Below are 13,910 nucleotides of genomic sequence, written 5' to 3' on the forward strand. Positions count from 1 at the left end.
TGCTTCAGACCCCGTTCCCATTTCCTGGTTAGAGCATATTTCAGTTCCTTCCACCAAACGGCTCTATGCCTGATTGGTGTTGGGCTCTGGCTGCAGTAATTCTGGGCCCCTCTGTACATTAATGCAGGATATTTTCTTGTCTCCCCCATGTGTAGAAAGCAGTAGAGGAAGAGAAGCAGGAGCATGTGGACAAGGTGAAAGAACTCCTGGGCTGGGTCTCTGGTTTGAAACAGAGCATGCAAGTCAGGACTGGTCCACTCAAGAGCAAAGAGCTGGGAGACATTGAGAAATCCATCTCGGAGCAGCAGGTAAATCAGGAGACCTGTGTCCCTTCCTCTCTCTGATATGTGCATGGTACCTGTACCTAGTCATTTTCATACTGCTGTTATACATACCAAAACTACATTATCCTGCTATTTCCAACTGAGCTTTCCAAAACCACTGAAGGAAAGCAACCGTGATGCCTCCTGTGTAACACTGAGCATGTGCTGTAACCTCAGGGGAATTGCTTCCCTTCTTTCCGACCTGGAATTTAGCTTTCCTCTTGTTCTCAACAGGCTCTAAATGAGGAGCTGGCTGCAAGGAAAGAGCAGGTCTCAGAGGCCATCAAAACTGCACAGATCTTCCTTGCAAAGCATAGCCACAAGTGAGTACAATACAAATAGTGGTGAATAAGAGAAAGGAGAGTGGGGAAGGGTAGTACACCTCTTTGTCAGAAGAAAAGGTGATGGTAAATACAAAGGAAATTAACCTCAAGTTATTCTAATGGCCAGATTACTCGAACACACTGATGAGATTCCATGGGTGGGCAGGTTTTCTTCGAATCCAGGTGACCGTTGTGAATGGTGACCAGGTGTATGTGAAAATGGCAAGCTTTATCAAAAAATTCGCCCCAATAGAGATTCCCAATTTTGTTCCAGGCCATTTTACAACCCAGAAACTTTGCTTTTGGCTAAAATGACCCATTTTGCCCTGAAGCATAAAAATTCAAATCCTGTGTGTTTAAATATACAAATGCATCTCAGTGGGAACAGAATTGAGGAGCTTTGATAATTTAGTGGATTTTAGCTTGAAAATTGGACCATGTGAATGAAAATAGGCCCATTTTTTGTATAGGAAAACGACATACTGTCACTTTCCCCCCCAAATGGAACCATTGTTGTGCATTTGAAATGGAATGCAAAACCACTGAATTCTCTTGCGAGGGTTTCACCCCATCCTGGTAATTCACAACCTCAGCTATTTTGCTTAGTTTCATTCCTGATTCGGTCCCTGTGCTCAGCCGAGTGTGACTGGCATGGCAATGCACTTAACCCTTCAGCTGAGGCATGAGCAGTGTGAGAAGGGGATTCCATTTTGTGCTTGCCATTTTGTATTCGGAGGAGAAAATCTGAAATACATGGAGCTGCATGTCACTTTCTCGGACTCCATGAAGAGATTTCCTGTCCCATCTTGCAGGCTTTCTGACCAGGAGAAGGAACAAATTTCCACCCAACTCAGTGCCCTAAAGGACACTTACCATCAGCTCTGCAGCGACTCTGCGGAACAGTTCCAACAGCTTCAGAGCCATCTGGCCCAGGAGACGGAGCACAAGGTACCTTTTCCCATCCCGTCTATCGCATAGATCTGAGTTACCTTTCCTCAGGGCATGAAAGAGGCTTTGCTTGGTTGCGTGTCTCATGACCACCGGCCATTCACAGCCTGTTTGCTTTGTCCTTAATCTCACGTGATCAGCCACTCTTCCATTTTGTCCCATACATTGCACTCGGGGGTCCGGGCTGAGTTGGTCATTGGAGGCTGAGTAGAAGAGGTTTTCGTATTCTGTTCCAGGTTGTTAGGGGATGGGTCTCCTCTGCAGTGTTGTTGATCAGGGCTGATCCCCAGGCTACAGGGTTGACTTAATCTTGTAATGGGAAAGAAGGGAGGTGGACATCGGATCTAATAAGGAGACAGAGTGGCCATGGGGGTGTCCTTTCAGTTCTTTTAAAATAGAGAGCGTACAGTCATGTAGGACCTGGGTGAGACCTGCAAGCGGTGCTTAATTTGCAATGAGAGGTGCCAGGGCTCAAGCAATTAGGTGCTGGGGCTCCAGCATTTTTTTTACATTCATAGCTGATGCAGCAAGCTCAGAGGTGCCAGGGCTCTGAACTGCCGAGCCTAGAGGTGCCAGGGCTCAGCCCTGGCACAAATTAAGCACTTTCTGCAAGGACATTTTGATCACGTCTCTTGCCAGAAGATCAGCTGCATAGAGACTGGTGTATGGGCAACCTTTTTCACACCTCCAGGCATAAATTGTGGAACGCACTAGTAAGAAATAGACTTGCCTTGAATAGTAGGAAATTGAGTTCCTCTGTGTGGAACGCAGCCCTGCATCATCCCCTTGATAGACCCTCAGCTAATCTGAGAAACCTTCACTGACTGAGTAGCTGGACCCCTGTCCATCTCCCATTTGCATCCGATAATGTTCCTGTCAATCTCCGTTTCATGTTACACTCATGCGCTAGGTGGGAAGGGTTTGAAGTTCCTTCCTATCACCTCTGTTATTGGTGTTAGCTGTCTTCAGTCATTCATGGATATACCTGTATGTGTATGTAAATGTATATATATGTGTCCAATGGATATCTCTGTGTGTTTGCTTGCTAGCTCCCTGTATTTTGAAGCACTGGCCAAGTTGGACGTGATTTTGTGATAGCCAAAACTGAAATGGGAGATAGTGAAGTCCCAGTCCAGCAGATCAAGTGAAAAGGATGGCAAGGCCATTGAGTTTATTTATGGGAAATCTAAACTCCCGCACTTTCAGTGCTGTATGCATAAAAATGAAGCATACGTATTTCTATCTAAAGAGACGTATTTCTATCCTGGTTCAGATGTCTCGGTCCAGTGATTTTTTTTTTTTTTTTTTACTTTGCTAGCAGCAGAAAAGTCATGCTGCCATTTCAGCAATGACTCCGAGCTTAGAGGTAGCAATCTCCCCGGTTAAATTGTCATGTCATTAATCCCACCTACCTCACTGCTGCCAGAAAAGAAGCTAAAAATGGCCCTGCAGGTCCAAAGCGAGTGGGATGCGGATTCTTTCCTTTCCCTGCTCCTCCCGCAGAAAGAAAAATGCTTTCATACAAAAGTCTTCCCTACAGTTTGCTGTGTTTTATTTATACAGCATGAAAACATTTGGGGGGTGTCAGTTTCCTTTTACATTTCTGTTTTGCTGAAAGGGGTGTACTTTGCTTCCTAATTATGACAGGCCCCCAGATTTGTGGCCTCCCGGCTAACCAAGATTAGCACGGAGAGCAGTTACTGGCACTCTCTGTGAAGCCCAAAAGTGGGATGGGATTAGAACTATTTATAAGAGGCACTTTAGGGCTTCTGTTATGGATACTTGGCCCGTATGAGGGAGTATCTTTAGGGCTATCATCGCTTCATGGTATGGTTGCTTCATTGTAGAAGGGAGCACATGGAGAAGTTTTAACATTTGCTTGCTGGAAACATCCGAGACTCAGTGAAAGGGTATCAGATTAAAACGAGGAAACCAAAGCAAAACTGCAGCTCGCGCTACATTGAGCATGATGTGTCCCTGTACAGTTTGTGTTTCATGTCAAGTATTGTTACGATTAACTGACATCCTTGCTTACAAGTTTAACTAACCCTCCGGAACTTTAAACACACACCCCACACAAAGCGGAACGAGGACGACCTGCGTGGGGGGTTCTTTTTTGCAAAACAAAACAGTCGCATGCTGGACGCTAACACCAAGCTTTACACTGTGTGTGTGATACGGCTGAGCTGCTCCATAAGGCTCTGTCTTTAACTGCTCAAGGCACACCCTGCAACTCTGGTAAGTAAAAGCCTTTTATGTCCTCTCTCTCTTCCTCTGTCTTTCTGTGGCTTGTTGAGGATGGAATGTGCATGCTGGGTTCTGGCAGTGCTCTTAGAGAGTTGAAGAGCCTTCTAATAGTCCCCCCCCATCCACCCTGTAAAAAAGAGCGTGAGGGTAAATCCAGACCAACTTGCTGGAAGTTGTGTGTTTGTGGGTACCATATCCAAGCTGCCACGTCCTGTTGAACGTTCTCATGGGACTATAAGGGGACACGTCTGCCAACAGAAATTTGAGCGTCTTAAAGATATGAACTGAACTGATTGCATTATTCACAAAATCCAGATTCCCGTATTTCCCCTCTGCATGGGATTCCCTCTGGGGTATCTCCCAGTGTCCCAGGCTCTCACACCTGAGCAACGGGAGTGTAGAAAGCAGGAGCTCTGGTGTACATACTATAGGGGATGCTCATTCCCATTTCGTCATCTTTGAGAATCCTGCTCCCTCCTGAGCATTCCCCTGCTTGTGCTCATAACACCAAGAAAAAAGACCTTCCAGAAATACTTGAGGCGGGTGCTATTTTTGGAGCCTCAGTCCTGATCATGGTGCTTTCCACCCTGGCACCTAGTGTAGTCTAGAGCTGTGTTTTCCCCGAGGCCTGGCCTGAGCTACTGGAGAGTTGGTCATTTCTGAAATACTCCAGGGAGGGAAGTTGTGGTGGCAGTGCCAGAGAACGCTGCACTAGAGCCTGCTTGCATGGGCAGAGGCTTCTTCCCTGCCCTTTGGCGCATGGCCGGTCTGCTGTCGCTGGCGAGCTGGTATCTGCCACGGGGTTCCCTCTTTCCTGTTGGTGGCTGGCACTGCAGATCTGCCTGGCAGGCCCTGTGGGAGCAACTACCCCGTGGGAGATTTCTGAACCACTGAAGGTGCTTTTCCTTTTGTCCTGTTGCCTCATCGGGAGCACAAAACAGGGTTCATATTGTCCGTCCCCTTTTACATTGAAGTGTTGAAAGGCTAAAGTGCATGTCTGTCTAAAGGTGTCTCTCTCTCTATCTGTTGGTCGTTCCGTGGGACGTTAGAAAGCTGGGGTTTTGCCGCTTTGCTGCGTTATTGTAACGATGGGTGTCGAAATGTCTCAGTGCTGCCACACAGGAGGCTAGATGAGCTCTAAAACAACATGCAAGCTAGAAAATGTAGAGTGGTTTACCTGAGCGTCTCGCTCAGATGCACTCGGCGTTGCATGTCATACCCGTTGGGATCTGCTCTCTAGTCTTTTTAGGCTTTTTGTTTTGTTTTTCCTTGTCCTGGAGTCTGAGACATCCCTGGACTTGATGCACTGTAGTTACTCGAAATGATGGTTTGCTTTTAGCAGCCTCTGTGGTTCTGATTTGATTTTTATTTTCTCTCTCCATTTTTAGGGATGTGACACAGTTGCGGGAGTGATAGACTTGGGCACAGTGGAAATATTCCCTATCTTTGGTGCCATGCAGAAAGGTCTCATTGACCAGGACACAGGCCTTGTACTGCTGGAGGCTCAGGTTATCACGTCTGGCCTAGTCGTTCCTGAGACCAACGAGAAGCTCTCTTTGGCAGAAGGCCTGGCAAGAGACATCATCGATCCCAGGACTCTCCAGCTGCTGCAGGAGCTGCAGGATACCCTTCTTCTGATACGTCAAATTCGCTTGGAAGGAAAACGGTTTCTGCCCACAGTTTCTGCAATAGAAGAGGGAAAGATCAGTGAGGATGTTGGACTGAAGATTTTAGAAGTTCACCTTGTTACGGGGGGTTTTCTAGACCCTTCAGGTCAGGGCCGGATCAGCTTGGAAAAGGCTGTTCAAGAAGGCCTCATAACTACTCAGCTTCACTCAAAACTGGCCTCTCGCCTGAAATCTTGCAGGAATTTGATTGACCCCAACACAGCCAAGAAAATCAGTTTGACTGAGCTAATGCAGCGATGTATCATTCATCAAGAGACTGGCCTGAGATTGCTGCCCATCAAGCAGCTGGCAGGTGGGATGGTGAGCCTGAAATCAGGTAGGAAAGTGAGCATCTTCCGTGCTGTCCAGGAGGGGCTAATAGATAGGCAGGTCACTGTGCGGCTGTTGGAAGCCCAGCTTTTTGCTGGGGGCATTGTAGACCCCAGAACGGGGCACAGACTGACTGTGGACGAGGCAGTGAGACATAATTTGATTGACCAGGATATGGCATGTGCACTCTGGATCCGACAACTTCAGACAGGTGGCATTATAGATACTGTCACGGGAGAGAGACTGACAATAGATGAAGCAGTAAAGAGAGATTTAGTAGCCTCGAGGATTGCGCTGGTGATCCTGGAATCCCTTTGGTCCTTTATGGGGCTGTTGTGGCCCGAGTCAGGCGAGATCCTCCCAGTTGCAGATGCCCTAGAGCAGGGCATCCTGTCCACTGAATTGGCTCATAAGATTCTTAGTAACAGGCAACTCATCAAGGCTCTCTTCATACCAGAAACCACAGAGGTCTTGACCTGGAAGAAAGCAGTAGAGCATGGCATCTTGGACAGAGATGTTGCCAAGAAGCTAAAATCTACCGTCATACCTGACGTGATGCCCAGTATGCAGCTGGCAGGCTCTGCAGCTAGAAGCAAACTGAGCGTGGGCTCTGCAGGAAGGAGTCATGAAGACCAAAGTCACCCTCTACTAAGGAGTGATGATGATAGGCTGATATTCCATTTGATGACCCACAGCTATATCAACATCCACAATGGCCAAAAGCTGCTCCTAGTCGATGGGGAGTTAAATGATCTCACTAAAGCCTGTATACAAGCTCAAGAAAATGGATCAAGTACTCACCTGTTGGACGTTAACAAGGATGGTTACAAAGGTCTGGAAGTTCTTGAGGAGATAGGAGACTGGGAGAGTGCAACTACTGAAAGGGAGCCCTGTAATGATTTGGCTTTGAAGCAACTTGAGTTTCAATTTACCGCTTTGAAAGAAGAGAAAGAAGTGTCAGAAAATACTTCTCTAGATGATAAAAATCCAGTGATACAAATTGGAAGTTTTCCATCAAAGTATAAAGAAAAAACTCTGAATCTGAAGGAACAAGAAGAGATTTCTGCAAAGCAAGCTTCCATTCAGAGTGAAATTAATGCTGAATCTGCAAGAGAACAAAGGCTGACTATAACCAGGAATGGAAATCAAATAGAATTGTCTAGGCAAGAATCTGCTAATGACCCCATTAGAATCAGCTTTGAGATAAAGCCCAGAGAAGCAAAGGAAATGCTGGTGGAGATGGGGATAGATTCCAGTGGTGCTAAACTTTTAATAGACGAAGTCAAAGATAGAGCACCTGAAATGGTAAGAGATGGTGTGAGAAAAGAAACCTACATATCTATGGATGAATCAGAGAATACTGAGAAACCACAAATCATGCAAGAGAAAACTCAGAGAAGGGTGGAATCTGAAATAGAGACACAAGCTATTACGGATAAGAATTTGTTGACTAAGGAAAAAGCTAAGAACAGATCAGTGAAAAGAGAGGAAATCGTGCCTCTTAAAACCGGAGGTGAGAAGCAAATGGAAGAAAGAGAAACAGAAAAAACTGAAAGCGCAAGAGTATTGGAAGTAGAAGAAACGGATGTGGAAGATTTATCAGTTGATTTCAGTATTAGTGAAACTTCTGTGCTACCCAAATGTTCCATGGAACTGGGAGAAGACCGCACTTTAACAATGCTGGTGGCACAACTCCAAGGTGGGGGTATATACCATGAGCAGATGGGCAAGAATCTTCTTCTGAATGAAGCCGTAGCTTGTGGTGTAGTGTCCAGCCACACAGCTGTTAAACTGATGGAGAAAATGAAAATGTTCAATGGCTTCTTTGACTCTCACACATGTGAATCGTTAACCACCGAAGAAGTCATTAGTGAAGGTCTGATGGATGAGAAACTTCTGCATGAGGTACTCACATCTGATAAAGCTATCAGTGGTGTTCTCGACCCATGTAGTAATATTGTCTACTCTGTCAAGGGTGCGGCTGAGGTTGGCCTACTGGATAAGGAAACAGCATTGAGAATTTTAGAAGGACAAGTAGTTACTGGAGGAATTGTTGACTTGAAACGAGGCAAAAAAATATCAGTCACTTTGGCTTTAAATCTTGGCTTGATCGAGCCCTCTAGTCAAGAGGAACTTATAAAGTTAGAGAAAGCTTCTAAAGGAAAAGATGCTGAAGATGAAACTAGACAGAAACTCATTGGATTACAGGCTGAAACATGTGGAATTATGGATCCTAAAACTAAAGAACCGTTAACTATTGTCCAGTCGGTTGAAAAAGGGCTTCTCAATAAGGGGAAAGCCCTTCAACTCTTGACCAAACAGATAGCAGATGGAGGAATTATTCACCACATGTCTGGAATGAGACTTTCAGTAAATAATGCAGTGAAACATGGATTGATTGATAAAGACTTGTGCAAAGAACTCATAAAGTATGAAAGTGTGTGTCTGCACCAGTATGTTCATCCAGAAAGAAAGGAGCTTGTATCCTTACCCAAGGCAGTGTCATTAGGGCTAATTAACTTGGACTTTCACGATGAAGTCCAAGAAGTACAGGCTTTGAGTGGAAGTGTTATTGACCCTGTTTCTGGCCAGAGGCTGGCTTTGTCTAAAGCTGTAAAGGAAGGATTGTTATCTGAGCCAGTTATGGAAAAGGCAGTGTTGTCTTCCGATATGAAACATGGAATTGTAGATCCTGAGAGCTGTATGATCATTCCCTATTCAGAATTTATAAAGAAATGTAAAATTGACATTGAATCTGGACAAAGGTATCTGGAGCTTGTTCCTTTCCGAGCAATCAAGGACAAGGTGACAGGGAACGCTCTGACGTGTGCTCAGGCTGTGAAGCTGGGGGAAATAGACCTGTTGCCCACCTTGAGAGTACTGCAGGCTCAAGCAGACACTGGTGGCATTGTGGATGGTGCTGCGGGCAAAAGACTGTCTCTGATGTCTGCTTTGGAACGGGAAGTGGTGGATGAAGAAATGGTGAGAATCATTGCATCGAACCAGATGATGGCTGGAGGGATTGTTGACACTAATATTGGGGAGAGCTTAAAGGAAGCTGTTGAAAGAGGACTAATCAGCCAAAAATTAACTGCGGCTGTTCAGGAAGGCATTTGGATACTCAATGACAAATCTGATTCTGAAGAGTGGAGAGAATATAAATGCCACTCCCAGCAGCTACTGCAAAATGGAACACCCAAAGAGGAAAGTGTGGCCATGGATAGTCCTGCTACGGAGATGACTGATGATGATGAACACAAAGCTAGATGCGAAGCAATGGGCTACAGTGCAGCTGGAGATGCTGATTCTGACCGATCACATAAGACAATGAGTATAATGAAAAAAGAGGTGCTGAAATCACTTCCTCCTGAAACTTCAGAGGACAGTGTAGTGGGTCAGCTCTTAGGAGAGGCTGAATTGTCCCCTGAACCTCCCTTAGTATTAGCTACAATGCCTGTATCTCCAGCATTTAAGACCCAGAAAAGAGAGATTAGGAAAAGCAGATCACAGGAACCCTGGAAAGAGAAATTGAGGGAGAGGGAAGAAGTAGCTGAGGAGATAGAAGAGAAAAGAGAGAGACTGGAGGCAGGGAGAGAGCAATCATTTGCTGGTGAAATGATGTATCAAAGTGATGGGGACAAAGAAGGAATAGAGAGAGCCTTCTTCAGTAAAGATGGGGTTCTGGGAAAGACAGAGGCTACAGCTATGGCTTCTGAAGTAGATCAGAGAAACTTAGATGAGAGAATGGAGGGGTCAAAAGCAGTAGAGGCAGTATCAAAAGAATCAGTTTCTGTGGATCAAGGAGAGGAAGAAATAGTCTACATAAACGCTAAGGAACCCTTCAAGCTTGCAACTGGCGATAAGCATATTGAAGACAAACCTGTAGATGAAATACCAATGAAGTATGCTGAAACTACACCACAGAGAACAGAGGCAAAAATTCTTGAGATCAGAAGTCTTGGTGCTCCAGAAATGTTGAGTGAGGCTGATCTAAAACCCATGGGAAAGAAGAAAACTGAGATAAAGAATCCAAAGCAGATCAGTATCCCAGGAGAAACCACTAAACTAGGGAAATCTTCCAAGGAAAAACAGTCCCTTCCTATCCCAGATTCCAAAGAAACGTTGATGAGGAAGATCAAGGAGGAATTGATCTCAAGTATTCAGGAATCAGTGTGTGAAACCACCACGAAGAAAACAGCTGGTGGGTTGCTGAGCAGCATTGCTGAACAAAAACAAACAGAGATTAGCGAGAAACAGGTTCCTGAAAGAGAAAAGGAAGCGACTGCGTTGGGCCTGAAAGAGAATATCAAAGGTGATCAGAAATTCACCATTGCCCCAAAGAGAGATGCGCTCCAAGAGACAATCGGAGAGATCAGAAATGGCAAGGACACTTCTGTAACAGATAAATCAGAGGAAAAGATACCCCAAGCAATGACCAAAGAGGAAACCAGCGATCTGGTATCCACCACAGTGTGTATCGCAGAGAGAAAAATACCAGAGTTAATTACTGGAGAGGAATCCACAGGTGATCTAGAATCTTCTGTAATCCCTGAACTAGAGAAACAGACTCTGAAAGAAACAACCACAGAGTTCACCATGGATGAAGCAAGGTCCTCTACAACCTTCAAATCAGAAGGAAAGACACCCCAGGAAATAACCAGAGACGACAGCAACAGTGATCAAGAACCACTCTTAACTATGGCAGACAGGGAGAGATGGCAAGAACCTTCAAGAGAATCTACAAAACCAGCCAAGGTAAATGTTGTGTTGTTTTTTTTAAATTCTCGGGTATTTATGTATATTTGATATAAATGAGCATGATTTAGGACAAAGTTGACAGCAAGAAGAATAAATGTGTTGAATGTAGAGCACCTACTGGGAGTTGCAGCCCCAGAAGATAGTAGCTGGAGTTGATTTGGCAAATGAAACTGTGATGTATTGGGGGAAACATTTGAACCTCAGTTATACTTTATGAGAACATTACTTATAAATGACAGATACATAAGCCCATTGTTTAGCAGTTGGATGATAACACTGCAGATTTGTTGCTATTTTTAAGGTTTGTTGGAAAAAGAGTACGTTTTATTTCTCCGTAGTAAATCTTGTAGATAAGATTAGCAAGGGAGCAGTCCCTAATGTGGAAAATTGCTGAGAGAGAGAATGCTAAGAGTTCTTTAAAATAATCTCATTCTGATTTACTTTTCTCTCAAAATCTGAAGTATGTTTTGTCTTTTGACTCCGCAGATTGTGTTCAGCAAGCAGCTTTGTCTGGAACATGATGAGAAGCTGGTGTCTTATCTGTCCATGCTCCGAGATATTGAGATGAAAATTAAACAGGTTCAACCGTCGGAGCTGAATTTAGGAGCGCTGCAAGACCTGCTGCATCAGGCTGAGGTCAGGGTGGGGCACTGTACTAAAATTAGTCCAGCTCCAGTGCTCTTCTCTCTGGGTTAGTTCTTTTAGGGCGGTTTATGCACGGGCTCACTGGGCTTTAGCAGCTGCTCACTGTCTCTTGTGAGCACGATGAGGAATTTTAGTCTGGGATCTAAAAGATATCTTTCTTTCTGGCTCAGGTCTTCGTCCGTGTTTAGACAATAAATTCATTTAATTCACAGTTAGGTTTGCTGTCTGGAATGAATTACTGTAACCTGGCCAGATGAGACTAGTTGGATGAATTGGTGGATGGTAATGAATCATTGTAGCAGATACACATATTGTTTGAATCCAGTTTCATCCAGCCTTTGTTTTACTGTGGCTATGTCTACACCGCAAAGAAAAAACCTGTGGTATGGAGTCCCAAAGCCCGGGTCAGTTAACTCAGATAGTGTAGACATTCGGGCTAGGACCGGAGCTGGGCTCTGAGACCCTCCCCCTCACTCAGCCTGAGCCCAAATGACTACACTGCTATGCTGCGTGAGTCAGTTGACCCAGGGTCTGAGACTCAGTGCCGAGAATTGGCTTTTTTTTTTTTTTTTTTGCAGTGTAGGCGTACCCTGTGAATGCTGGCAGTGAGCGTATGAAATCATTGTGTCTTGGACTTAATGATACTGTCTTGCCTCAGGTCCTGGATGTGGAACTGAAGGATCTGTCCTCTCCAGTGAATCAAGAGCTGGACTCTGTGAAGTGGATTGTGGCCAACCAGCCCCAAGAAGTCCCTGAACAATTGCTGAAAGCCTTGGAGAAAGATGCCAAGAACCTCCAGAAGTCTTTTAGCTCAGTGAGCGATGCCTTGGAGGCCTGGCTGCTAAACCTGCGCAGTGCTGCAGAAACTGAAAAGGTACAACTCACAAACAGACTTTTGTCCTCCCTATGCTGCTTCAGCCGTATACTGAGAGATCTCTGCATTCATTCCTTCGTTAGTTGCCTGGTTTTAATTAGTGTACTTTTCATTTTAAGGCTAAAGTCTTAACACGGCACAAGACGCTTGAGGGCAAACTGGAAGAGCTGCAGAACTGGGTCTGCGATACCGCATTATCTCTGGACAGCAGTGATTACCACCATGCAACTGAGGGGAACAGCTTGACTTGCTGCCTGCAACACTATAAGGTAGCCATAGCAACACCCCTAATCCTGACTGATCAAACTGTGGCCTCCACCAGGGAAGGGGTTGCTTTTAATCCAGCCTTCCTCCTTGATTCTTTGTGGCTTTCCCTTTGTCGATTATTGTGCAAGGAGATGCCAGTATTCTAGCCTGTTTTTCAGTCCTTGTGCTCTTGGGAGCATGAGTAACAATGCCATGCAGAGGTGAAAGGAGGCAAGGGTTTTTTTTTTCCTGTTTTGTCTCAGCAACAAGTAAAATATCCTATTGCTGCTCAGCCCTTCAAAGAACATAGGGAAATAAATATAAAAATAAGTCACAATCTCCTCCAGAGCACGACCTGGAGCCTTTACTGAGCGCCACGGTCTCTTGGGAGTGGCGCTCAAACTGGTCAGTGGAAGCTGTCCTCACAGCTCACAGAGCTATGCTTTTGAGACCCAAGCAGTGCGGGGCAGGGGACTAAGGTGTTGGAAAAAGAGGTAGCTCCAGGAGAGATTTTTGCTGCTACACCACAATCTGCAGAATGAGGAAGCTGGAGGGCGATTGGCATATAGAGTATAAACAGTCGCTTCTGAATCTGGGTACATCTCCAGCGCTGCACCGCACACGCATCGAGAAACTGGCTCTGACTAGGATGCCAATGACAGGAGGGGTTTTTTCCAAAGGTGTTGGGAGGTCTGGTATAAAGAGAAAGGAGGAGACTTGGGAAACCGCTGCTTTCCACGCATCGTCTTACTCGTGTGCTGCTGTACGCGCTTCTGTTAGGGCTTCTCTGTACAAACACTTACTTGGTGGCAAGCTGGGATATACACCTACCTCGCACTAGCCTGCCACTTACAAAGTGTGTGTGCGGACCCTCCTGCCGCGTGCTAAAAATTGCCCGGGTGCTTTGATCTAAGCTGCTTTGGAACAGGAGTAGATTAAAGCACACTACAGAACTTCTAGTGCTTGGCAGGTGGCTTCACTTGGACACTTAGTTTGCAGCAGGCTAGTGCGGGGTAGTTTTACAACCCAGCTTGCCGCGAACTAAGTGTTCACGTAGACAAGCTCTTTGTGTATCGCTGGGTGCCTGAAATATCTTGTTCTCTTGATGGAGATCTGGCTGGAATCTCTCTGCTTCTGTGCTGTAGGACTCTCTTTGCCCGTGGATCATGTCCAAAGCCAGCAGCTTAGGAAAGTGCACACAAACCAGAGTCACTTCACTGACTAGCTTTTTCTCTCTTCTGTGCAGGAGTTGAAACGTCCCCTTGCTCACACCAAGTCTGAGCTCGATGCAGCTGCTTTCGACATTCAGTTCTTTATCTCTGAGCACGCCCAGGACTTGACCCCCCAACAGAGCAGGCAGCTGCTGAGACTGCTCAATGAACTGCAGAAGTCTTTCCGGGACCTTTCCGAGCGTGTGGCAGCTCAGGTGGAGGTCCTGCAGGTCTGTCTCCGGCAAGTGGAGCAGACTGATGAGGTGAAGGTCGTGAGGCCTGTTGTGTTTTGTTAACTGAGATGTTTTCAAGAACATGCCGTGAAACACTTGCCGTTC

At 45.6% G+C, this 13,910-nt stretch overlaps 1 protein-coding gene across 28 annotated transcripts in view; it reads left to right on the forward strand.

Annotated features, from left to right (window-relative positions):
- MACF1 (microtubule actin crosslinking factor 1) overlaps positions 1-13,910 on the forward strand; it is a 252,980-nt gene that overhangs the window by 139,183 nt on the left and 99,887 nt on the right. For 22 of the 28 annotated variants that reach the window (XM_037881677.1, XM_043531974.1, XM_043531971.1 and 19 more), the window contains exons 33-40: positions 156-308; positions 558-646; positions 1,459-1,594; positions 5,230-10,593; positions 11,083-11,232; positions 11,900-12,115; positions 12,235-12,384; positions 13,608-13,835. In XM_037881677.1, the coding sequence (XP_037737605.1) occupies positions 156-308; positions 558-646; positions 1,459-1,594; positions 5,230-10,593; positions 11,083-11,232; positions 11,900-12,115; positions 12,235-12,384; positions 13,608-13,835 (6,486 nt within the window). The remainder of the gene's footprint in view (positions 1-155; positions 309-557; positions 647-1,458; positions 1,595-5,229; positions 10,594-11,082; positions 11,233-11,899; positions 12,116-12,234; positions 12,385-13,607; positions 13,836-13,910) is intronic. The other 6 variants (XM_043531986.1, XM_037881683.2, XM_037881685.1 and 3 more) reach the window with 1 other exon arrangement.

Source organism: Chelonia mydas, chromosome 19, assembly GCF_015237465.2.
Source record: "Chelonia mydas isolate rCheMyd1 chromosome 19, rCheMyd1.pri.v2, whole genome shotgun sequence".
NCBI lineage: Eukaryota > Metazoa > Chordata > Testudines > Cheloniidae > Chelonia > Chelonia mydas.